The 26,718-nt window shown below is 42.3% G+C and overlaps 1 protein-coding gene across 1 annotated transcript; it reads right to left on the bottom strand.

Moving 5' to 3' along the window:
- Positions 1-379: 379 nt before the first annotated feature.
- Positions 380-26,470, bottom strand: SUDS3 (SDS3 homolog, SIN3A corepressor complex component). Its single transcript, XM_070762984.1, has 12 exons — positions 26,023-26,470; positions 24,384-24,453; positions 22,930-22,985; positions 19,955-20,026; positions 18,443-18,462; positions 16,677-16,833; positions 13,853-13,948; positions 12,614-12,675; positions 10,983-11,004; positions 9,225-9,330; positions 4,261-4,345; positions 380-1,454 (listed from the first exon to the last, which is right to left on the bottom strand). Exons 1-12 carry the CDS (start codon positions 26,453-26,455, stop codon positions 1,356-1,358), a joined length of 1,278 nt encoding a protein of 425 aa, XP_070619085.1. The 5' UTR covers positions 26,456-26,470; the 3' UTR covers positions 380-1,355.
- Positions 26,471-26,718: the final 248 nt, after the last annotated feature.

Here is a 26,718-nt window from a genome sequence, read left to right as displayed (position 1 = left end):
AAGTTTGTTCCAAGGATCTACTACTCTTTCAGTGAAATAATATTTTCTCACGTTGCTTTTGATCTTTCCCCCAACTATCCTCAGATTGCGTCCCGTTGTTCTTCTGTTCACTTTCCTATTAAAAACACTTCCCTCCTGAACCTTATTTAACCCTTTAACATATTTAAATGTTTCGATCATGTCCCCCCTTTTCCTTCTGTCCTCCAGACTATACAGATTGAGTTCATGAAGTCTTTCCTGATACGTTTGATGCTTAAGACCTTCCAACATTCTTGTAGCCCGTCTTTGGACCATTTGATGGAGCCAGTTAAGAGAAGCCACACAACCTGTCTGGCGTTTGTGAAGCCAGGGGGAAAATAAAGCCCACACTACACATGACGACCGGAGAGATAAAAAATATTTGGGGAAAAACGTGTCATTAAAAACAGTACAATGCCAGGAAACTCCAGTCTGGATCCAAGCGCTACTCTTTCGTATTTACATTTTGGGAGAAGGTAGGAAGTCAAAAGAAGAATTAACTCGCATGCACAAAGTCAAGGCCCCTCAAACCATGTGTCCAAAGTTTTTTGGGGAGAAGGCCCAGCTGGAAGATGGAGAAGGTACCACCCTAGCAAAGGTGGTCACCTTTGCCGATACCATCAACCTCCTCCCTCAGCCAAAGAGCCTTCTTGGCGACCTCGGTGCTGCTTTGAGTAGGGGAAAAAGGATCGGAAGAGGGGGAGCCACATCCCCCCCCCAGAAAGAAGAGAACCCCCCCCCCTTCTGTCTTTGTCCATCTTCGCCTGCAAAACCGCGAACGGAAAAACCAGGCCAAGCTCTCAACGTAGCTTGGCCTTAAATCAAGAAAACAAAAAGTGACACTCTTTTTCCGTATAAATAATGCAAAATCCAGGCCACCAAAGTGGGTTCTGAAAGTTCCCAACCACTTCCCGGCACGCCGACGCCGTCCTTTCGTGTTTACTCGTTTCATACGCCGTCACTTCCTCCTCCAGGGATGTTCGGAGTCACTCCGCTTCGCCGGAGGGTCGGCTGAGCTTCTTCCAGCCTGCCGCACCGACGGGTTTTTCTTCCTCGACGGAAACCACTGACGACAGAACGACGGGAAGACGTAAACCCAGAGGTCCTTTTCTGAAATTTGGAGACCACGAAGACAGCGGGAACTAAATTTTGTCAGTCCGCATGGCGTTCCGCAAGAGGAACACGCAGCTGGTGGAGACCGCCCTTCCAAAGAAGGGAAGAATTGTTATATTGTGGGGGGCTTTTTTTGGCCTAATCACACCTAAGGGGTGCAAGCACTTGTCTCGCAGACGGCTGAATGGCCTCAATAGGCGGGTCAGCCAGGCGGGCAACGGCAATCAAGCTGCGGATCGCCGGCGGATCACGAAAGCGCCTCTCTGGAGCTGTCCAAGGTAGATTCTCACTTTGGTGCTGTCGCTGGTTTTCCTCACCCAGATCTGTCAAGGGTTGGGAGGAGAGACAAAGAGAGAGAGAGAGAGAGAGAAGGAGAGAAACTATGACTTATGGAGAGTTGTTCATGTCCGTACCACCTACTGTTTTGGTTGGGTTTCCAATATAGAAACATAGAAGACTGACGGCAGAAAAAGACCTCATGGTCCATCTAATCTGCCCTTATACTATTTCCTGTATTTTATCTTAGGATGGATCTATGTTTATCCCAGGCATGTTTCAATTCAGTTACTGTGGATTTACCAACCACGTCTGCTGGAAGTTTGGTCCAAGGATCTACTACTCTTTCAGTGAAATAATATTTTCTCACGTTGCTTTTGATCTTTCCCCCAACTAACTTCAGATTGTGTCCCCTTGTTCTTGTGTTCACTTTCCTATTAAAAACACTTCCCTCCTGAACCAGATTGAGTTCATGAAGTCTTTCCTGATACGTTTTATGCTTAAGACCTTCCACCATTCTTGTAGCCCGCCTTTGGACCCGTTCAATTTTGTCAATATCTTTTTGTAGGTGAGGTCTCCAGAACCGAACACAGTACTCCAAATGTGGTCTCACCAGCGCTCTATATAAGGGGATCACAATCTCCCTCTTCCTGCTTGTTATACCTCTAGCTATGCAGCCAAGCATCCTAATATATTATAGATAAGCCAGCATAGATTGTTAGGAGGAAAGAACAAGTATTGCTTTAAGAGCTAGGCAGTAATTATGGGCTAGGCTGCAATTTGGTAATATAGGGGAGGGGAGATGTGCTACTCTCTGTTACATTCCATTGTTACATTCTCATTCTGCTGTTGCTCTGTGTTATGTACTGATGCCTTATCATTTAATTTTGGTTATATGGTTATTTATATATGCTGGTTAAGTATTAATCTCTGAGCTGTGTGCAAGATACTGCATAGAATATACTAAGAGCTGTGTGCAAGATATTGTATAGAATATACTAAGAGTTGTGTGTAAGATATATACTAAGAGCTGTGTGCAAGATACTGTATAGAATATACTAAGAGTATTAGGGTTATTTCTTTGTTTAGTATTGCTTTGTCTAGTTCTGATATTTCTTCTGATTTTACATTTTCTAAATACCTATTTAATTGATCTTTTTTTGTTTCTTCTCTTTAGTATAGATCAGTATAGTATTTAACTGCGATATTCTTCTTTTTGTCCCTTGTGTATTGGGTTTCTCCATTTTCATCCTCTAATCTTTGTATATATCGTTCTTCTTCTTCTTTTAATTTATATGCTAACCATCTACCTGTTTTATTTGCATTTTCAAATTGGTGTTGTTTAGTCATCTTTAATTTTACAGCAATTTCGTCTTGTATTATTAAATTAATATTGTGTTTTATTTTATCCCTTCCTTCTCTTATTTTTTCATTTTGGAGATCTGTTTGGATTTCTGTTTCTAAGTGTTTTAATTTGTTTTTATATTAGTTCAATTTTTTATCTTTAGATATCTTAATATACTAAGAGCTGTGTGCAAGATACTATATAGCAGTGTTTTTCAACCAGTGTGCCGTGGCACACTAGTGTGCCGTGAGACATGGTCAGGTGTGCCGCGAAGCTCAGAGAAAGAAAACAAGAGAGAAAGAAAGAAAGAAAGCAAGAGAGAGAAAGAAAGCAAGAGAGAAAGAAAACAAGAGAGAGAAAGGAAGGAAGGAAGAGAGAGAGAGAAAGAAAGCAAGAGAGAGAGAAAGAGAGAAAGAAAGAAAGAAAGCGAGAGAGAGAGAAAGCAAGCAAGAGAGAGAGCAAGAGAGAGAGCAAGAAAGAAAGAGAGAGAAATACATAGAGGGAGGTAGGGAGGGAGGGAGAAAGAGAGAAAAAAAGAGAGGAAGGAAGGAAGAGAGAAAGAGGGGTGGAGAGAGAGAAAAAAGAAGGGAGAGAAAGAGGGAGGGAGAGAGAAATAGAGCGGAAGGGAGGAAGAGAGAGAAAAAATTTTGTCCAAACTTTTTTTAGCGCCCCCCCCCCTCACCCCCAAACTCAAAGTGCCCCAGGATTTTGTAAATGTAAAAAATGTGCCATGGCTCAAAAAAGGTTGAAAATCACTGCTATATAGAATATACTAAGAGCTGTGTCAAAGACACTGTATAGAATATATTATACTGATGTAAGGGTATTAAGGGAATAAGAGAATAGGCTGTGTGTTAATACTAAATGGTATATGATATCTATGTTCCTAAAATGTATCGTTTGCGTCTATACACAAGATTCCCGTCAACTAGAGTTCAGTACTTTAGAAAAGACTCAACAGAATTCAAGAGGAGTTAGCCTTGGAACATTTGTGGCAACGTAACGATTCCAAGCTGATGGCATGTTTAACTCCACCCTCCATCCCTGCCTACTCTTTCTCCTACAGAAGCAGGAAAGATAAGACTTCCACTGAACAGTTCATCAGCTGCAAATCAACCACGCTCATCTTATTTCTCCATTTTAGCAACTCATCTAAAGGCAAGAAGGAGATGAAGTCACCAGAGCACATGGATTTAAAAGCAACACCGGCTCAAAGCAGCGGAGCAGCAAGGGTATCTGTTTCTGATCCACTGCCAGAGAAGCTAGGCGAGAGCCGTGATTAAGTTTGAAAAGGAGAGCGGCGGTAAGATCAGAAGTGTAATCCAAAGAAATAATTGCTTGATGAAAATCTCCCTTCCTGCTCTGAAGGATCCTTCCCCGAAATCCCTCCGGCGGACGGTTGCCATGCAACCGAAGCAAGAACAATACTGTTTTTATCCCACGCTAAAGTTATGGATCCTGGTTTGCAACTCCGGAATTCCCGGAGGAAAAGGAGACGTTGCCTTTACCTCGTTGGTTCCCACCGAGCTGATCACACAACTGATTTTGGTGTTCTCTTTTGACTCCAGATAAATAGCCTGACTCTTGTGATACCTGGAAAAAGAAAACATTGATTGATTGTAGGGAACATTCCTATCATATTTCAGGGTTTTTTTTAAAAGGAACATGGGGGTAAAATGCAAAACACAGAATGCGAAATCTGAAATCTAAACATTTCCCCCTGATTTTTAAACATTTTAATACAGTTTGTCCCACCACCACCACCCAATTTATTCCAGGACTAGGGTTGACATGATAGTAGTGGTCCAATATCTCAGGGGCTGCCACAAAGAAGAGGGAGTCAAACTATTGTCCAAAGCACCTGGAGGCAGGACAAAAAGCAATGGATGGAAACTAATCCAGGAGGGAAGCAACCTGAAATTAAGGAGAGATTTCCTGATAGTTAGAACAATTAATCCGTGGAACAGCTGGCCTCCAGAAGTTGTGAATGCTCCCACACTGGAAGTTTTTAAGATGTTGGATAACCATTTGTCTGAAGCAGTGTAGGGTTTCCTTCCTAAGCAGGGGGTTGGACTAGAAGACCTCCAAGGTCCCTTCCAACTCTGCTATTCTATTCTATTCTATTTGTCATTCCATTCCATTCTATTCTATTCCATATTTGTTATTCTATTCTATTCTATATTTGTTATTCCATTCTATTCCATGTTTGTTATTCTATTCTATTCTATTTGTCATTCCATTCCATTCCATTCCATATTTGTAATTCTATTCTATTCTAATCTATTCTATATTTGTTATTCCATTCTATTCTATTCCATATTTGTTATTCTATTCTATTCTACATTTATTATTCCATTCCATTCTATTCCATGTTTGTTATTCTATTCTATTCTATTTTTAATTCCAATATCTATTCTGTTCTGTTCTATTCCTAATTCTATTCTAATTCTATGTCTCTCTATATGATGCAGGTATATATTTACAGTGGTACCTCTACTTAAGAACTTAACTCCTTCTGTGACCAGGTTCTTAAGTAGAAAAGTTTGTAAGTAGAAGCAATTTTTCCCATAGGAATCAATGTGAAAGCAAATAATGCATGCAAACCCATTAGGAAAGAAATAAAAGCTCGGAATTTGGGTGGGAGGGGGAGGAAGAAAAGAGGAGGAGGACAGTCACTGCCGAAGAAAGAAGGTGAGGTTAGGGGAATCAAAAAAATCCAAAACTTTAAGGCTGCCTCCCATACACTGCGCCAGAGAGAGAAACCCAGGGCGAATGGCAGGAAACTGGCTGGGCCTTCGTGCCGCTCTCAAATTTCCTGGGAAATTTTTCCGGGCTCAGGTTCCTAAGTAGAAAATGGTTCTTGAGAAGAGGCAAAAAAAATCTTGAACACCCGGTTCTTATCTAGAAAAGTTCTTAAGTAGAGGCGTTCTTAAGTAGAGGTACCACTGTATGTATGTTTATAGCATGCGTATATGTATGTTATGATATACACTCTCTTGTATATCTGCAACAGAATTTCATTTTAATGAGGGCTGGTGCGCTCACAGTAAAAAAAAAAAATGACAATCAAATTATCTTGTCATGTTTTTTTGCATCGTTTTTAAAAACTAGATCTTCTCCCCCATGAGGAGGAGAGATTAAGCCTCTCCAGTAGAGCTCAACTAAGATTAACTACCCCCTAATCGCAAGCCTAAATTGTTTGACATGCTTCGTGTTTACGCTTGGGTATCTAGGTAAGCGTGGAGAGAATCGGTTGCGCCTCTCCCCCATTTCTGATTGCTCTTAATAGCTCAATCTCCTGCCCAACAACGTTCGAGATGCTGCCGCCATCGTGGTTTGTGTAATTTCCTCTCCACTGTTTGCATTACCGTATTGAGTGGGAACTTCACCTGCCTGCAAGAAGCGTAAAAAAAATAAATAAACCTGCAATCGTAGGCAGGAGAAGAGAGGACAGGTAATGAGAGAGATGCTGTTTTATGCTTCTCTCCATTTCGGGCACGGAAAATTGAGCCTCGTTGCTTTTTTACCCTGCCTGCCAATTTTAATGGAAATGACCACAGGATTTGCAAACCCTGTTTTTTTTTATTTTTTGGCTTTTTGATATGATCTGAAATGTTAGGCATGGGTTTGAATATATGGGTTTGTCAAATCCAGCAGCTTTGATTTCTGGGAGCGACTCGTAAGAAACAGGCTCCTTGTCACAAAAAGCCACTAGTTATTTGCCTCTTGTGAATTACCATATTTTTTGGAATATAACATAGAAACATAGAAGACTGACGGCAGAAAAAGACCTCATGGTCCATCTAGTCTGCCCTTATACTATTTCCTGTATTTTATCTTACAATGGATATATGTTTATCCCAGGCATGTTTAAATTCAGTTACTGTGGATTTACCAACCATGTCTGCTGGAAGTTTGTTCCAAGGATCTACTACTCTTTCAGTAAAATAATATTTTCTCATGTTGCCTTTGATCTTTCCCCCAACTAACTTCAGATTGTGTCCCCTTGTTCTTGTGTTCACTTTCCTATTAAAAACACTTCCCTCCTGAACCTTATTTAACCCTTTCACATATTTAAATGTTTCGATCATGCCCCCCCTTTTCCTTCTGTCCTCCAGACTATACAGATTGAGTTCATTAAGTCTTTCCTGATACGTTTTATGCTTAAGACCTTCCACCATTCTTGTAGCCCATCTTTGAACCCGTTCAATTTTATCCATATCTTTTTGTAGGTGAGGTCTCCAGAACTGGACACAGTATTCCAAATGTGGTCTCACTAGCGCTCTATATAAGAGGATCGCAATCTCCCTCTTCCTGCTTGTTATACCTCTAGCTATGCAGCCAAGCATCCTACTTGCTTTTCCTACTGCCCGACCACACTGCTCACCCATTTTGAGACTGTCAGAAATCACGACCCCTAAATCCTTCTCTTCTGAAGTTTTTGCTAACACAGAACTGCCAATGCAATACTCAGATTGAGGATTCCTTTTCCCCAAAGACACATCTTAGGTAATGAAACGTATGAGATTAACTACCTAACCTCATCGATGCCAGCCCAGTAAACACTGATGACCTTATTTAATTTAGGTAACCGGTCATTAAGCGAGGACAGTAGATGGGAATTTTCCAAAGAGCCGGGGTGGCGCAGTAAGTAGAGTGCTGTACTGCAGGCCACTGAAGCTGACTGTAGATCTGTAGGTCAGTGGTTCAAATCTCATCACCGGCTCAAGGTTGACTCAGCCTTCCATCCTTCCGAGGTGGGTAAAATGAGGACCTGGATTGTGGGGGCAATAGGCTGGCTCTGTTTTTAAAAAGTGCTATTGCTAACATGTTGTGAGCCGTCCTGAGTCTAAGGAGAAGGGCGGCATAAAAATTGAATAAATAAATAAATATCTCAGGGGTTGCCGCAAAGAAGAAGGAGTCAACCTATTCTCCAAAATACTTGAGGGCAGGGCAAGAAGCAATGGGTGGAAACTCATCAAGGAGAAAAGCAACTTAGAACTAAGGGAGAATTTCTTCATAGTTATGACAATTCACCAGTGGAACAACTTGCCACTAGAATGTGAATGCTCCAACACTGGAAGTTTTTAAGAAGATGATGGATAACCATTTGTCTGGTGTAAGTGGTGTAAGGTTTCCTGCCTAAGCAGGGGGTTGGACTAGAAGACCTCCAAGGTCCCTTCTATTCTATTCTACTCCTATTTCTACTCTTATTCTATTCTATTATTTCTATTCTATTCTACTCTTGTTTCTACTCTTATTCTATTCTATTCCTTATTTCTATTCTGTTCCTTATTTCTATCTTATTTCATATCTATTATCTTATTATTATTTCTTATATATTATCTTATCTATTTCTACTCTACTCTGCATGGCAGGTATGTAAAGGGGGGAAAAGACGTTTTTTCTCAGAGAAAGAGACCACTTCTGGTGGTCTCCTGCCACCAAGTGGAATAAAACCTTCACAACAACCCCGATTTCCACTTCCATCTCCTTCTGAATTTGGTTCAACAGGGAGACTTTGGGAGGACGATTCCCAGAATCCCCCTGCCAGGCTGACCTAGGCAAGATAATTCCTCTGGGCACGAAGACCCATTACTGCTCTCCATACCTAAGGTCCCAGCCAAGCAAACCCTCCACAATTCAGACAAATAAATGTGACTTTCCGAGCATTCTTTAAAAGTGGCTCTTAAAAAATCCCCTCGTTGTTGTTGTTGTTATTATTATGATGTCAGTACAACACAGCAAACGAGATCACTATGCTGGATTTCGTATTTCATCACCAGTCGGGCGCTTCCCAAGCACCTAGGACTGCGTGATGTAGCGGTGAATTATGTTTGCCGATCCCAGTAAAGCGGCTTTTTGCAATTGACAGATGGAGATTTTATCAATTCCGATGGTTTTCAAATGTCCGCTGAGATCCTTTGGTTCTGCGCCCAGCGTGCCAAGTACCACTGGGACCACTTTCGTTGCAGCTCGATTTTTAGATCTTCGTATTTCACTTATTATTATTATTATTATTATTATTATTATTATTATTATTATTATTATTATTAATTAGATTTGTATGCCGCCCCTCTCCGCAGACTCAGGGCAGCTTACAGCAGTGATGAAACAGTATACAGTAACAAATCTAATATTAAAATTCTAAAATAACAAATCTAATATTAAAGTCTCAAAACCCCATTATTTAAAAAACACACACACAAACATACCATACATAAAACTACATAGGCAAGGGGAGATGTCTCAGTTCCCCCAGGCCTGACAGCAGAGGTGGGTTTTAAGGAGCTTACGAAAGGCAAGGAGGGTGGGGGCAGTCCTAATCTCTGTGGGGAGCTGGTTCCAGAGGGTTGGGGCCGCCACAGAGAAGGCTCTTCCCCTGGGTCCCGCCAGCCGACATTGTTTAGTCGACGGGACCCGGAGAAGGCCAACTCTGTGGGACCTAACCGGCCGCTGGGATTCGTTTTACCATCGTTTATCGTAGTAAAGCTTCCCGTCTTCTATCCGCGCTTCGAATCGTTGGGCGGGGGATTCCACAGGCGTCGTTGGAAGATGCTCGGGGGAGGTAGGAGATGCTGGAACATAAAAACAGGACATCAGTTTAAAAGCCTGTGGAGATTCTCAGTTATCCAGGTCATGGTTATCCCAAGAGCCAACTGGACTTCCTTGGTTTTTTTTTTTTCTTTGAAGACGTGTCGCTTCTCACCCAAGGAGCTTCTTCAACTCTGGACCGGATGGTGGGGAATGGAAGGATTGACACTCCTTGCAGGCAGCTTGGTCGTTTGCATCCTTTTAGAGAGTTGTTGAGGCCACTTGGAGGTTTGTCTGTATCCACAGGTGTCCCAAAAGTGCTTTTTTCCCCAAGAGGCAACTGCACAAACTTCTTCAAAACAAACCAACAGAAAGTACAGCTGCCTTTTGACCAAAAAAGGACCTTTGGGACCATTGAGGACACTGACAAACCAACAAGTGACCTCAATGACCCTCTTAAAAGGATGTAAACAACCAGCTGTCTGCAAGGGAAATTTAGGTCATCCATCTGTTAAACTCGCAAGTTTCGATTTTCTTAACATATACTGTATTTTTTTGGAGTATAAGATGCACCTTTTTCCTTCCTAAAAGAGGCGGATAATTTGGGTGTATCTTATATTCTGAATGTAGCTTTTATTTTCAGCCCTATCTCCCCAGCTCTTACCTTGCAGGCTCTTTCATTGTTTTCCAAGCCCTAAATGTTTGCAGGGTTTTTTCCATTGCTCTACTTGCTCCGAGAATATTTCTTTCCAAATGCTAACGATGTTCCCAGCCCTTACCAGCTTGCAAGCTCTTTCTCTGTTGCTCTCTGCAAAGAATGTTTTCCAAGCCCTAAGTCTTTGCAGGGTTTTTTCCATTGCTCTACTTGCTCTGGATGTTTCTTTCCAGGGGCTAATGATGTCCCCAGCTCTTACTGGCTTGCAAGCTCTTTCATTGTTACTCTCTGCAAAGAATGTTTTCCAAGCCCTAAGTCTTTGCAGAGTTTTTTCCATTGCTCTACTTGCTCCGAGAATATTTCTTTCCAAATGCTAACGATGTTCCCAGCCCTTACCAGCTTGCAAGCTCTTTCTCTGTTACTCTCTGCAAAGAATGTTTTCCAAGCCCTAAGTCTTTGCAGGGTTTTTTTTCCATTGCTCTACTTGCTCCAAATGTTTCTTTCCAAATGCTAACAATGTTCCTAGCTCTTACTGGCTTGCAAGCTCTTTCTTTGTTACTCTCTCCAAATAAAGTTTTTTTAAAGCCCTAACCAGGGGATAAAATAATGTGCTGGCTAAGGATGCTAGCCAGATGAATACCTGGTAAACAGATTCTTCTCCCTATTTTCCTCCTCAAAAACTAAGGTGCGTCTTATACTCCGAAAAATACAGTACATTTATACATCCGAACAAGACTGCATGGTTTCTCTGTGTCATATATGTGGTTATATGCATTGCTTATTGATTTATATTTTTGACATGTTTATATACTGTATATTGGAGGTGGAGAGCTACAACAAAATTTCATTTTAACGTATGCCAATCGGTGTACATTTAAAGTGACAATAAAGTCACTTTATTGGGATGGTAGACAGGTGCCGAACCTGGGATTTTATATATGGCAAGAAGGGCACTAAGTGGAGTCCTTCCCTCCGTTCCAAGCCAAGAGAAGCAAAATAACTAATTAAATTAAAACAATGCTTGTTGATCATACTACTCACCTGGTCTTTTAGGTGATTTAAGCTAGAAAAGAAAGAAGAAAACTGTTGAAGGAATAGTCACAAAAATAAGACCAAGAAAATGGAGAAATTAATTTTTAGCTGTTTTAAGTTTTCAGTTGTATGAAGAGGGACCAACTAAGGCTGCAGTCTACATGTGCTGGACTCCAAATCCCATCATTTCCTTAGGCAAAATAAACACTGGCTACATCAGCTGGGGGAAGGACGATATTACTGGAGCCCCACATCTGGAGAGTGACAGATCTCAGCTAAAGCTTTGAATTAAGTCAAATCAGATTTACAAGAAAGAAATTTTATATTTAATTATACATATTTTAACTGCGGCTAGGATTATATATGCGCAAAACTGGAAAGGGGAGGATATCCCCAAAGAAGAAGAAGTTATTACAAAAATATTAGATTGCGCTGAAATGGATATGATGACAAGACGCTTAAATGATCAAGAAGATACGGAATTTTATGAAACATGGAACAAAGTTTATATATGGATAAATAAGAAGAAACAGTAGAAGGTTAAGATAAATAATTAAGCAAATGAGTAATTTATTTCTTTATTTCTTTATTTCTTTATTTATTTATTATTTGGATTTGTATGCCGCCCCTCTCCGAAAACTCGGGGCGGCTCACAACAAGTGAAAAGACAATCCAATGCATAATCCAATTAATTAAAATATTATAAATTTAAGAAAAACCCCTATACTAACATACACACACACAAGCATACCATATATAAATTCAACGTGCCCAGGGGAAGATGTTTAGTTTCCCCATGCCTGACGGCAAAGGTGGGTTTTGAGGAGTTTACGGAAGGCAGGAAGAGTAGGGGCAGTTCTGATCTCCGGGGGGAGTTGGTTCCAGAGAGTCGGTGCCGCCACAGAGAAGGCTCTCCCCATGGGGCCCGCCAACCGACATTGTTTAGTTGACGGGACCCGGAGGAGGCCCACTCTGTGGGACCTAATCGGTCGCTGGGATTCGTGCGACAGAAGGCGGTCTCGGAGATATTCTGGTCCAGTGCCATGAAGGGCTTTAAAGGTCATAACCAACATTTTGAATTGTGACCGGAAACTGATCGGCAGCCAATGCAGACTGCGGAGTGATGGTGAAACATGGGCATATCTAGGTAAGCCCATGACTGCTGTATTATTCTATTCTATTCTACTTCATATTCTGTTCTATTCTTCTCTATTCTATTTCTATTATTCTATTCTATTCTACTTCATATTCTATTCTATTTCTATTATTCTATTCTATTCTACTTCATATTCTATTCTATTCTTCTCTACTCTATTCTATTTCTATTATTCTATTCTATTCTACTTCATATTCTATTCTATTCTATTCTGGATGAATGTGGATGCTTGTGTTCAGGATAGATGGGGTTTCAGATTTTTTTAGTTTTTAATTTTAATATTAGATTTATATATACTTTGTACTGTATTTATTATGTTATTTCGCCACCTTAAGTCAGTTGAGAAGGGCGGCGTAGAAGTCTAAACAAACGAAAAAACAAATTATTCTATTCTATTCTCGCTCAAATCCAGATGGAATAAAATGGGGGTGGGGATTGTAGACAGAAAACTAAGGGGTTCCCTCCCTCTCCTAACCACACTTACCTTATTGAGAGTTCTCAAATCTTCCATTATCTGCTCGTCTGTCAGGAGATAATTGAGCTGGGGTAATCCACATTAAGGGTCATCCAAAAAAAAACCCAAGTGAAACTGCTTAGGCCTTGACCAAACAACCGAAGAGTTGCCACTCTCATTTTCCCACGCCATATGCAGAGGTATGCGGGAGTTGGTCTTTAAAACAATGTTGATTGCATATGCATGAAAATTCTGATTTTTTGGTGGGGAATGAGGTGGGAAACGCGATCTTTAATACTGGAGGTCAATTTTCCCCAATTCGAAGCCAGCTGATTCTGGGGAAAACAAATAGTTTGGAAAGCACTTAACAGGGTTTTCGGGGAAGGGCTAAAAAAGCAGGGGGTGTCTAAACTCAGACTTGGTTTTAATGCCCTTGGGATTTTGAGCAGCCACTAAATCAGTGGTTCTCAACTTGGGGGTCGGGACCCCTTGGGGGGGTCGAACGACCATTTCACAGGGGTCGCCTAAGACCGTGGGAAAAAGACAAATTTCCCATGGTGTTAGGAACTAAAGATTCCATTCTGGCGCCTTGGAACCTATTTTTACAATCTGACCAATCAGTGGAGGCGTCCCTCTGACCTTCCTGCCAATCAGCTTAAAGCTCCGTCGGGAGAATTGGCGCTAGACTTATGGTTGGGGGTCACCACAACGGTGCTAGGAACCAAAGCTTATTCTGGTGCCTCGGAACCTATTTCGACAATCCGACCAATCAGACGTTGACAGTGGGAGTGTCCCTCTGACCTTCCTGCCAATCAGCTTAAAGCTCTGTCGGGAGAATTGGCGCTAGACTTATGGTTGGGGGTCACCACAACGGTGTTAGGAACTAAAGCTTCTATTCTGGCGCCTCGGAACCTATTTTTACAATTCGACCAATCGGGCATTTACAATGGGAGCGTTGCTCTGACCTTCCTGCCAATCAGCTTAAAGCTCTGTCGGGAGAGTTGGCGCTAGACTTATGGTTGGGGGTCACAACGGTGTTAGGAACTAAAGCTTCTATTCTGGCGCCTTGGAACCTATTTCGACAATCCGACCAATCAGACGTCGACAGTGGGAGTGTCCCTCTGACCTTTCTGCCAATCACCTTAAAGCTCTGTCTGGAGAGCTGGAGCTAGACTTATGGTTGGGGGTCACCACAACCTAAGGAACTATATTCAGGGGGCCCAGCATTGAGAACCACCAAAAGGAATCCAAGGTCTGTAGAAAGGATATCTGGAGCCGGTTTCCTCCTTTTGTCAGGAATGGGTACAGGATCGTTTGGCCTCCTCCGCAATTTCCGGGTCATGATGGGCTTCACTTCCATGGAATCTGAAGACAACAACAAAGCAATTGGAACGCAAGGTCTACAAACTTCTTTAAAGGAGTGAGAACCAACCCCACCTGAGTACTTAATAAAGGCAGAACATGAATAGTGTTCGGAAACTTCAGATCGTGCAGAATGCAGCTGCGAGAGCTATCATGGGCTTCCCCAAATATGCCCATGTCACACCAACACTCCGCAGTCTGCATTGGTTACCGATCAGTTTCCGGTCACAATTCAAAGTGTTGGTTATGACCTATAAAGCCCTTCATGGCATCGGATCAGATTATCTCAGGGACCGCCTTCTGCTGCACGAATCCCAGCGACCGGTTAGGTCCCACAGAGTTGGCCTTCTCCAGGTCCCGTCGACTAAATAATGTCGTTTGGCGGGACCCAGGGGAAGAGCCTTCTCTGTGGCGGCCCCAGCCCTCTGGAACCAACTCCCCCCAGAGATTATAATTGCCCCCACCCTCCTTGCCTTTCGTAAGCTGCTTAAAACCCACCTCTGCCGCCAGGTATGGGGGAACTGAGATACACTTCCCCCTAGGCCTTTAAAATTTTATGCATGGTATGTTTGTATGTATGTATGTACTGTATTGGATTATTGTTATATACTGTTTTATTACTGTTGTTAGCCGCCCCGAGTCTGCGGAGAGGGGCGGCATACAAATCCAATAAATAAATAAAATAAATAAATAAAAATAATAATAAAAGCAGAACAACTAGACACAAGGACAGCTTTTCCCCTGAACGCCATCACTCTGCTAACCAACTTATTTATTTAGAACTGCAGAAAAAACAATGGCTGCCAACCTGCCTTCCATTGAGGACCTGTATACTGTCAAAAAGAGGGCGGGGGAAATATCTACTGACCCCTCGCATCCTGGACACAAACTGTTTCAACTCCTACCCTCAAAACGTCGCTACAGAGCACTGCACACCAAGACAACTAGACACAAGAACAGTTTTTCCCCGAACGCCATCACTCTGCTAAACAAATAATTCCCTCAACACTGTCAGACGTTTTACTAAATCTCCACTTCTATTTCTACTAGTTTTTTCTCATCATTCCTATCATCCTTTTCCTCCCACTTAGGACTATATGACTGTAACTTGTTGCTTGTATCCTAAGATTTTTATTAATATTGATGGTTCCTTCATTGCTTATTTGATCCCCTATGATCATCATTAAGTGTTGGACCACATGATTCTTGACCAATGTATCTTTTTCTTTTATATACGCTCAGAGCATCTGCACCAAGACAAAGTCCTTGTGTCCAATCACACTTGGCCAATAAAAAATTCTATTCTATTCTATTTATTTATTTTTATTAGGTTTCTATGCCGCCCTTCTCAAGGGTGGCTTACAACGGAAATAAATTATTTTTTATTATTATTATTATTATTAATTACATTTGTATGCCGCCCCTCTCTGTAGACTCGGGTTAGGGTTAGGGTTAGGTTAGGGTTAATGTTTTTAAATATATATATTTGTTGTGGTTGGCTCTGGCCCAGCTCCTGCCCCAGGGAATGGGGAGGTGGATGCAGGGGAAACTTCAACATGTCACAGGCCTGTGTTGTTGCCAACAGAGTCAGTTCAGAGTTTAGTTTCCTCGGACGAAGAAGAAGGTGGGAGTGACTTGGCAGAGGAAGGCTTGGCACACAGCCAAGGCAGTCAATCTTCCTTATCTTCTATAGCTTCAGATGATGACATTTTGGACCCATGCAAGAGCAGAATTATGCGTAGAAGAGACCAAGTAAGAACATATTATAGGAAATAAGGGACGCCACCTCTGTTTGGGTGGGGCTCCAGTAATTAGGGCTGCTGCTATAAATAGCAGCATGTGGGTTTGGCCGTTGTGGAAGAATATCTGATCGGAGTTCGTCAGGAATCTTGTGTTGCTGGACTTTGTTGCTTTTTCATGCCTTTGAAACCAAAGCAGAGCAACGTATGTGTGTGTGTGTGTGTCTCACTTCGTTGGAAAAAGAAGGGGTGTGAAGTTTCTTCACAGCTGCTAGCTAAGTACTTAATGACTGCTTAAGGGAAATTGTACAGACTACCCGGTTGTTTTGGGAAGAGTGCTCTTTGCAATAAAACCCACCTCTGCCGCCAGGCATGGGGGAATTGAGATACACTTTCCCCCTAGGCCTTTACAATTTTATGCATGGTATGTCTGTATGTATGTTTGGTTTTTATATAATGGGTTTTTAACTGTTTTTAGTATTGGATTATTGTCATATACTGTTTTATTACTGTTGTTAGCCGCCCCGAGCCTGCGGAGAGGGGCGACATACAAATCCAATAAATAAATAAATAAATAAAATAAATAAATATAAAAAGAGTGCTTTGTTTATTTTGGGATTTGGAATTTTGGGATAAAGGACATTGTTTTGAATTTTCAAACGTCCGTGTGTGTCTGAAATTTGTACCCTTGAATTTTCGGGAGAGAGAGCCCGGCAGAACAATATATTCAATAAAGATTTTTTTTTAAAAAAAGAAATAAACTCAAAATGCAAAGCGTGGAAGAAATCTAATATTAAAAATATCCTAAAATTCTAAAAAAACCCCTACTTTCAACCCCCCCCCCCCCCAATTATCCACATTCATCCCACTGGCTTAGCCATTGATGGCATTGGCTGGAGTTAGTTCTTAACACTCACTCCCCCCACCCCCTATGCCTGCTGGCAAAGCGATTTGTCCAAAGGTTAGGAAAAGTTTTAAGCCTCTGCTTTTACCTCCTGTCAGTTCCATGGTCAGCTTCTCGCTCTCGATCATCTTCTTCTTCTCTTCCAATTCAGCGATCAAGCTCTCCTTTAGCTCAATTTTTTTATCCTCAAATTCCTTCACGGCTGCTTTTTTCTCTTTGATGTAGTTTCGTTCCACCTGTTCCGTCTAGCTCACACCCAGAAGAAAAGGAGAACGTTTTCAAGGTAAGGCGAAACGTAGGCTGCTCATGATCGAAACGTGATCATGATGGGACATGATCGAAACATGGGACATGATCGAAACATTTAAATATGTTAAGGGGTTAAATAAGGTCCAGGAGGGAAGTGTTTTTAATAGGAAAGTGAACACAAGAACAAGGGGACACAATCTGAAGTTAGTTGGGGGAAAGATCAAAGGCAACGTGAGAAAATATTATTTCATTGAAAGAGTAGTAGATCCTTGGAACAAACTTCCAGCAGACATGGTGGATAAATCCACAGTAACTGAATTTAAACATGCCTGGGATAAACATATATCCATTGTAAGATAAAATACAGGAAATAGTATAAGGGCAGACTAGATGGACCATGAGGTCTTTTTCTGCCGCCAGTCTTCTATGTTACTAATAAACTATAAGGTTGAATGAGCAATAGCACTTAGACTTCTACAGTGGTACCTCTACCTAAGAACACCTCTACTTAAGACCTTTTCTAGATAAGAACCGGGTCTTCAAGATTTTTTTTGCCTCTTCTTTGTTGTGGTTAGCTCTGGCCCAGCTCCTGCCCCAAGGACTGTGGATGTGGGGGAGACATCCACATGCCGCAGGCTTGTTTTGCTCCCGGTGGAATCTGATGATGAAGGCTCCTCTGACCAAGAAGACATGAGTGACAGGGAGGAGGAGAGTGTGGCAGACAGCTCAGAAGGAGATCAATTGTCTAGCTCCTCCTTGGATTCGGAACAAGAGTTAATTATACAGCCACACATGCGGAGAGTGATGCATAGGCAGCAACAATTGAGAGATTGTTATCAAAGAAAATGAGGCCACCTGTGGTTGGGTGGGGCTGTGGTAATAAGTGAGGCTGCTACAAATAGCAGCCTGTGGGTTTGGCCATTGTGGAGGATTATCTGATCGTTGTGTTTCGTGCCTGCCTTGCTGACTTCGACCTTTATGTGCTGATTTTTCTCCCGCTTTGAAACTAAACCAGAGCAAAGTGTGTTTCACTTTGTGGAAGAAGAAGGACTGTGAATTCGCTCACAGCTGCAAGCTAAGTATTACAGAACTGATAAGGGACTTGTACAAATTACCAATTTGTTTGGAGACCAGTGCTCTTTGCTATACCAAAAGAGGGCTTGGTTTAAGTGAATTTTCATTATAAAGAACATTGTTTTGAATTTTCAAACATGTGTTTGTCTGAAATTTGTACCTGTGAAGCTAACCACAACAATGCCCAAGGTAGGACTAGAGCTCACCATCTCCTGGTGATTGGCCCAAAGTCACCTAGCTGGCCTTCATAGCTAAGGCAGGATTGGAACTCACAGTCTATCCTGGTATCTTCATATTGGTCTGTCTTTATGTGTACCTGGTGGGCAAAACTACCAGCCACTCACCCCACTAAAACTAATCCAGTGTATACTGAATCATTTTTTTTGGTACAAGATTCATTAAAATCAGTTAATAGCAACTTTGTTTAAATTTCGGTGGATCTATTCCAAATCTGCCTAGGCTGGAATACACTGCAGGAAACAGAAATAATGAAGTACTAATTATAAAATAGTTTTTATAAGATATACTTACTTCCAAGTGAAGAAAAAGCTCTGGAAGGAAACAGACACAACAATTATTAGAGGGAAGATAAAAGCGGGTTTAATTTTAGTAGAATACTGGAACTGTTGTACTGGGATAGGTTTGTGAAGGACAAAAGAGTAAGTTTTAAGATCTTTAACGCTAATATGGCAAGTGAGCTTCGAATATAATTCTCTTGGAGTGAAATCCCCCCCAAAGTACACAATTCACCCACACACAAATGCCTGCACACTTCATTTATATTATATTTATGTAGTTTTGATGTATATTTATCTCATCAAAAGTCCTTCTGGGCAGTGCACAACAAAGCAGATAATATATAAACACCATAGATTTATATAAATGCATAAAAACAAAGACTCCTCAGTCTGCATTGGTTGCCAATCAATTTCCGGTCACAATTCAAAGTGTTGGTTATGACCTATAAAGCCCTTCATGGCATCAGACCAAAATATCTCCGGGACCGCCTTCTGCCGCACGAATCCCAGCGACCGGTTAGGTCCCACAGAGTTGGCCTTCTCTGGGTCCCGTCGACTAAGCAATGTCGTTTGGCGGGACCCAGGAGAAGAGCCTTCTCTGTGGCGGCACCGGCCCTCTGGAACCAGCTACCCCCAGATATCAGAGTTGCCCCCACCCTCCTTGCCTTTCGCAAGCTCCTTAAAACCCACCTCTGTCGTCAGACATGGGGGAATTGAAATTTCCCTTCCCCCTAGGCTTATAGAATTTATACATGGTATACTTGTATGTATGAGTGGTTCTTTAAATTGGGGGTTTTTAGATTGTTTTTAATATTGGATTTGTTTACATTGTCTTTTTATACTGTTGTTAGCCGCCCCGAGTCTTTGGAGAGGGGCAGCATACAAATCAAATCAAATCAAATCAAATCAAATCAAATCAAATCAAATCAAATCAAATCAAATCAAATCAAATCAAATCAATCAATCAATCAATAAATTAATTAATTAATTAATTAATTTTCAGAGTATGATACAAGTCTCTGAGTCTATGGAGAGAGGCGGCATACAAATCTAATAAATTATTATTATTATTATTATTATTATTATTATTATTATTAAGATGCACCTTTTGGGTGCGTCTTATATTCTGAATGTAGCTATATATTTTTTGAAGTTTTCTTTACAGCCCTAACGAGATGCTAACAATGTTCTCAGCTCTTATCAGCTTGCAGGCTCTTTCATTGTTACTCTCTTCAAATAAGGGGTTTTTTTCAACCCTAACCAGGGGATAAAATAACATAATAATAATAATAATAATAATAATAATAATAATTTATTAGATTTGTATGCCGCCCCTCTCCGAAGACTCGGGGCGGCTCACAACACGATAAAAACAGTATTGTACAGGCAGAAATCTAATATTAAAAAAAAACTATCCTGAAGTTGACCACTCTAGCTACATATATCTCACTTTGTAAGGTTCAAATCCTGATTTAACAATTTGACACGTTAGGATGAATTTGCTACCACAATCCAACCTGCTCACCTGCATTGCGAATCCTCTCTTTGTATTGCTGGTCCAGCTTCTTCATTCTTTTCTGATATTCTTGTAAAGTACCTATGGAGTAAAAAGTCATGAGAAATTGCAACCACACACCAAAAAAAAGTCAAAAAATGTAAAAGTAAAACACTTTCTCTTTTTTCAATTTCTTCCTATAGATGGTGTTTCCTGGTAATTATTGCTAGATTTAAAATACAGTGGTACCTCTGCCTAAGAACGCCTATACTTAAGACCTTTTCTAGATAAGAACCGGGTCTTCAAGATTTTTTTGCCTCTTCCTAAGAACCATTTTCTACTTAAGAACCCGAGCCTGGAAAAATTTCCCAGGAAATTTGATAACGGCACAAAGGCTCGGCCAGTTTCCTGCCATTCCCCCTTTAATCCCTGCCATCTCGGGCTTTTCTGGGCTGCCAGAGGAGCCTTTTGGTGGCACTTAAGGAGGCTTTGGCACCCCAGAGCGAACGGAGCATTTTCCTTTCTCTGAGCGCTTAGAGAGGGAATAAACCTCTGCCAGCATCCAGAGAAAAGAAACGCTCCCTTCGCTCTGGGCAGCCAAGAATGAACGGAGCGTTTTCCTTTCTCTGGGCGCTTGGAGAGGGAATAAACTGCATAGCTAGAGGTATAACAAGCAGGAAGAGGGAGATTGTGATCCCGCTGTATAGAGCGCTGGTGAGACCACATTTGGAATACTGTGTTCAGTTCTGCAGACCTCACCTACAAAAAAATATTGACCAAATTGAACGGGTCCAAAGACGGGCTACAAGAATGGTGGAAGGTCTTAAGCATAAAACGTATCAGGAAAGACTTCATGAACTCAATCTGTATAGTCTGGAGGACAGAAGGAAAAGGTGGGGACATGATCGAAACATTTAAATATGTTAAAGGGTTAAATAAGGTCCAGGAGGGAAGTGTTTTTAATAGGAAAGTGAACACAAGAACAAGGGGACACAATCTGAAGTTAGTTGGGGGAAAGATCAAAAGCAACATGAGAAAATATTATTTCACTGAAAGAGTAGTAGATCCTTGGAACAAACTTCCAGCAGACGTGGTGGGTTAATCCACAGTAACTGAATTTAAACATGCCTGGGATAAACATATATCCATCCTAAGATAAAATACAGAAAATAGTATAAGGGCAGACTAGATGGACCATGAGGTCTTTTTCTGCCGTCAGACTTCTATGTTTCTATGTTTCTATAAACCACTTTGCTGTGGTGACTGGTGACTCCCTCGCGCTGCCTCCCATACACCCAGCGCGAGGTTGCCTCCCAGAGCGTCTGAGCGTGGAAAGGCAAAAGGGGGTGCTTCTCAACGGCCGAATCAACTCGGCTTCAGCCAAACCGAGGAGTCACCACAGTGAAGGAAATGTGCCGGCTACAAAGTGAGCAAGTGAGAGGAGAGGGGAGCCCTTCAGCATGGGAAGGAAGAGGAAGCAGGTAGCAGCAGCAGCCGCCTTTCAGTCAAAGGAGCGGGAGGTTCCCCCCTCTCGTCCGCCTAGGTTTCTCTCTCTGGCGTATTGTATGGGAAGCAGCCTCCTGTCATCCCTACTTTTATATCTTCCGATGTCTGAGTGTTTAGCACCCATTTGGTTTTCCATTGGGAATTGATGTTAAAGTTGTTGGACAGATGTTGTCCCTGTGCTTCCTGGATTTGAGCCTTCCGACTAATAAAATGAGGTTAGCATGCACCAGTAGCATTGAGCTGAGTAATTGCAGAATCAACTATTTGGGATCAATAATCCTTTTTGTTACTATAAAGTAAGTTTTTCTTCCCCCTCCATATTTTGCAAGAGACCAGATCTGAGAACTCAACATTGGTTGCCGATCAGTTTCCGGTCACAATTCAAAGTGTTGGTTATGACCTATAAAGCCCTTCATGGCATCGGACCAGAATATCTCCAGGACCGCCTTCTGCCACACGAATCCCAGCGACCGGTTAGGTCCCACAGAGTGGGCCTTCTCCGCGTCCCTTCGACCAAACAATGTTGGTTGGCGGGACCCAGGGGAAGAGCCTTCTCTGTGGCAGCCCCGACCCTCTGGAACCAGCTCCCCACAGAGATTAGAATTGCCCCCACCCTCCTTGCCTTTCGTAAACTCCTTAAAACCCACCTTTGTCGTCAGGCATGGGGGAACCGAGATATTCCTTCCCCCTCTCAGGCCCATACAATTTATGCATGGTGTGTTTGTATGTATGTTTGGTTTTAATAAGGGTTTTTAGAATAGAATAGAATAGAATTTTTATTGGCCAAGTGTGATTGGACACACAAGGAATTTGTCTTGGTGCATATGCTCTCAGCGTACATAAAATAATATATACATTTGTCAAGAATCATGTGGTAGAACACTTAATGATTGTCATAGGGGTCAAATAAGCAATGAAGAAGCAATATTAATTAAAGTCTTAGGATATAAGCAACAAGTTAGTCATACAGTCAACATGGGAGGAAATGGGTGGAAGGAATGATGAGAAAAACTAGTAGAATAGAAGTGCAGATTTAGTAGAAAGTCTGACAGTGTTGAGGGAATTATTTGTTTAGTAGTGATGGCGTTCGGAAAAAAACTGTTCTTGTGTCTGGTTGTCTTGGTGTGCAGTGCTCTGTAGCGACGTTTTGAGGGTAGGAGTTGAAACAATTTGTGTCCAGGATGTGAGGGGTCAGTAAATATTTTCCCTGCCCTCTTTTTGACTCGTGCAGTATACAGGTCCTCAATGGAAGGCAGGTTGGCAGCAATTGTTTTTTCTGCAGTTCTGATTCTCCTCTGAAGTCTGTGTCGGGTTTTTTAGTCATTTTTAGTATTAGATTTGTTTCATGTTGTTTTATTGTTGTTGTTAGCCGCCCCAAGTCTACAGAGAGGGGCGGCATACAAATCCAATTAATAAATAAAAATAAATAAATAAACATTCCAGTGTGGGCAAACTCACAAAGCTAAACAGTCTCATAATTAGCTCATAATTAGCCTTACCTTCCTGTAGTTGCTGCAGTTGCCTTTTTAGAGATGCCAATTTATCCTGGTACATCCTGAAAAGAGAATAGGTTTCAATGTTGTAAGCTGCCCAGAGTTATCTGACAGTGGAATGGGTGACAAGCAAATGTTAACAATAATAACAACAACAACAATACAGAAACAAACAGCAAAAGAGATGAGAAAGAACTAGAGAAGACAACAAAATACAAAGAATAGCAAATAGAAATAGAACAACTGTGGCAAAAAAAAAAGGTTGCACCCATAGTGATTGAACTGAAATATTGTTATTGTCAATTTTTCTGCGAATATACTGGCATAGATTAAAAACATGAAATTCTGATGCTCTCTCTCAAAAGAAAAATAGATAAACACACACACACGATATATACATATATACGATATATGTATTACTCAAAAAAATAAAGGGAACCCTTAAACAACACAATATAACTCCAAGTGAATCAAACTTCTGTGAAATCAAACTGTCCACTTAGGAAGTGACGCTGATTGACAATCAATTTCACCTGCTGTTGTGCACATTCAACTTTATACAGAACAAAGTACAATGAGAATATTTCATTCATTCAGACCTAGGATGGGTTATTTGAGTGTTCCCTTTATTTTTTTGAGCAGTATATATACATATGATTTATATACCAGTGTGTGTATGTATATATGTATGTGTGTGCATATATGTGTATTACACATGCATTTTATGTGTGTGTGTGTGTATCTACCTCTCTCATTCTCCCTCTCTCTGTGTGTATATCGAGAGAGGGGGAGGACTGTGAAATATAATTATTGCACTTCTATTCTACTAGTTTTTCTCATCATTCCTATCATCCTTTTCCTCCCACTTAGGACTGTACGACTGTAACTTGTTGCTTGTATCCTAAGATTTTTATTAATATTGATTGTTTCTTCATTGCTTATTTGACCCCTATGACAATCATTAAGTGTCGTACCACATGATTCTTGACAAATCTATATTTTTCTTCTATGTATTCTGAAAGCATATGCACCAAAACAAATTCCTTGTGTGTCCAATCACACTTGGCCAATAAAATTCTATTCTACTCTATTCTATTATTCCAATCCCATTTAAAATTGTATATTTACTCCAATCTCATTTCAAATTGTATTTTATTCCAATTTCATTCCAAATTGTTTTCATCTTAACTTTGTGTATATAATTCTGTACTTTGATATGGCCCATAGGATAACCAGTTTAATAATTATGTATACATGCAGAGCGTGTGTGTATATATGTGTGCATGTATGTAGAGTTATATATTTGGACTTAAATTTATATATTTATATTTATACATGCACACATACACACATACACAAAGGTATATTAATCAAAGTCCATTTTGAATACAGAATGGAAAGAGACTCCCGAGAGTTAACAAGGCCGATACTAGAGGGTGCAAAGCTGCCAGAATACTTACTGTTCCTTCATTTCTACGTAATCTTCCTCATCGTGTTTCGCCAGGTCAGTTTCGCTGGCATCTTCGGTATCTAAGCAACAGCATCAGCACCATGTCAGAAAACATCAAACAAAAAGACACTTTTACTCAAATTTATTTTATTTATTTATTTATTGGATTTATAGGCAAATAACTTTATCTTTAATAAGTTTTCAAATAACTTTCTCCAGGCTGACCCTGCAGGGCAAAGTGCTGCCTTTTTAAAGTTCTAGAGACGCTAGACCTCAGCAGGGGTGAGTTTTAAATGTGGCAGAGATGGGTATTGTGGTCCAACACCCAGAGTCTCCATGGTAGGGAGACAGTAATATGGGTGTTGTGGTCCAGAAACAGAAGCCGCCATGTTTGTGGTAGAACCATGGGCGCCTTGGCTGGACACTTGCAATCTAGGACAGGCAAAAGGAGGGTATTGTAGTCCAGCAAATTTCTCACTCAGCAACATAAATGTAGTTGTAAGTCGAGGACTATGGGTCCGGTTCCTGCAATCATGTAGCTGGGGTAAGTAGAGAGCATCTAGCCTGACCACAGCCCGAGGGATGAGTATTGTGGTCCAGACACCAGAGATAGGAAGTGATGGGTGTTGTGGTCTTGCCCCTACAGTCTCCCAATGTCCATAGAGAATGATGGGTACTGGGGCAGGCACTTATCCTCACTACAGCCAGTGATGGGTATTGTGGTCCAGACACCAGATAGGAAGTGTTGGGTGTTGTGGTGGAGTTCATCCCAAATAGTCCCTATCATTGGCAGAGCATGATGGGCATTGGGATCTAGCACCTGGCCACTATCCCCAAAGCGATAGTTAGTGTGACTCAACTACTCCAGAGAAGGAATTATGGGTATTGGGAGTTCTTCCCGTACAGTCCCCATCAGCGACAGAGCATGATGGGCATTGGGGTTGAGCACTTGCCCGCTACCTCCAAAGTGATAGTGTGGCTTAAGTACCCCAGAGAGGGAATTATGGGTGCTGGAGTCCACCCCATGCAGTTTCCATCATCGGCAGAGCATGATGGGCACAAGGGTCCAGCACCAGCCAAAGGAATGGGTATAGTAGTCCAGCCCCCCCACACCTAGGAAACAACAATCTAGCGCCCCTCCCATCCCCCGCATCCAGCAGGGAGTGATGGGTGTTGGAGTCCAGTCCTCCGTGCCCCTACCTCTAAAGTGATAGCGTGGCTCAACTATCCCAGAGTGAGTTATGGGTGCTGGAGTTCATTCCATTTAGTCTCCATTGTTGGCAGAGCATGATGGGTATTAGGGTCCAGCATCTGCCTCCAAAGCGATGGTTAGTGTGGTTGAACAACCCCAGAGTGAGTTATGGGTTCTGGAGTTCACCCCACGCAGTCTCCATTGTCGGCAGAGCATGATGGGCATTGGGGTCCAGCACCTGCCCCCTATCCCTAAAGCGATAGCTAGTGTGACTTAACTACCCCAGAGAGGGAATGATGGGTGCTCGAGTCCACCCCACGCAGTCTCCATCATCGGCAGAGCATGATGGGCACCGGGGTCCAGCACCAGCCAAAGGAATGGGTATGGTAGTCCAGACCCCCTCAAGCCCGGCAGGGAGCGATGGATGTTGGAGTCCGGCCAGACAGAGCGGGCTCACCCTCGTCGGAGTCCCGAGCGCGTCCGCTGCGCTCGCCGTCCTCCTCCTCGGCGGGGCTCTCCAGCTCCTCCTCCTCATAGCTCTCGGCTGCGGCGGCGGCGGCTGCAGCGGCTCCTGCTCCCGGAGGCAGCGTGGAAGCCGGCGGCGGCGGCAGCGGAGGCCCCGCGGGCAGCGCGGGGGAAACCAGCGCGGCGGCGCTCATGGCCCGCGAAGCCGGACGAGACGCGTCCCGCCTTCCTTCTCCCCGTTTGTCCGCTCCTTGGGCAGGCGAGCGCCCTACAGAAGCGCGCTTCTCCCTCCGCGCAGTCGCGGCAGCCGCTTCCGGGACCGCGGGGCGTTCCTCCTCCTCCACCACCACCCCGTCTGGCCCGTCGCGCTTTCCGTAGGCGTCCAGGGCGGGGCATCGGCCGCCAAGACGGAGGAATAGACTCATTCTCTAGACGTGTATGCGAAACGCCTTCTTCCGGGATCCGTTTGTCCCCCCCCACCTCTCGGAATTTTCAAGCCATGTTATACCTGTATACAACTAGATTGTGTTGACTCTCTGACTCTTATACATATGACATGCAGACGTACGCATATAAACGTTCATTTATCTATTTGCTTGTTTCAGGGCAACATTCCCTCCAGGCTGTTTTAATCCCGGGGTGAGTTTTCGCCCCGGGAGCAATTATAGCGCGGCGCCATTTCTCCAAA

This window comes from Erythrolamprus reginae, chromosome 10 (genome assembly GCF_031021105.1).
Source record: "Erythrolamprus reginae isolate rEryReg1 chromosome 10, rEryReg1.hap1, whole genome shotgun sequence".
In the NCBI taxonomy this organism is placed as follows: domain Eukaryota; kingdom Metazoa; phylum Chordata; class Lepidosauria; order Squamata; family Dipsadidae; genus Erythrolamprus; species Erythrolamprus reginae.
Note: the sequence above shows the minus strand (reverse complement) of the source record. Positions and strands in the feature narration are given on the sequence as shown.

Excerpts from the sequence above, each read along its gene's own strand:
- SUDS3 (XM_070762984.1), bottom strand. The coding sequence starts at position 26,455 with ATGAGTCTATTCCTCCGTCTTGGCGGCCGATGCCCCGCCCTGGACGCC. Across the intron at positions 22,986-24,383 it reads TACGTAGAAATGAAGGAACA|GATGTACCAGGATAAATTGG; the intron begins GTAAGTATTCTG and ends TTCTCTTTTCAG. Across the intron at positions 12,676-13,852 it reads AAGGAGGAAACCGGCTCCAG|CCCAGCTCAATTATCTCCTG; the intron begins ATATCCTTTCTA and ends AATGTGGATTAC.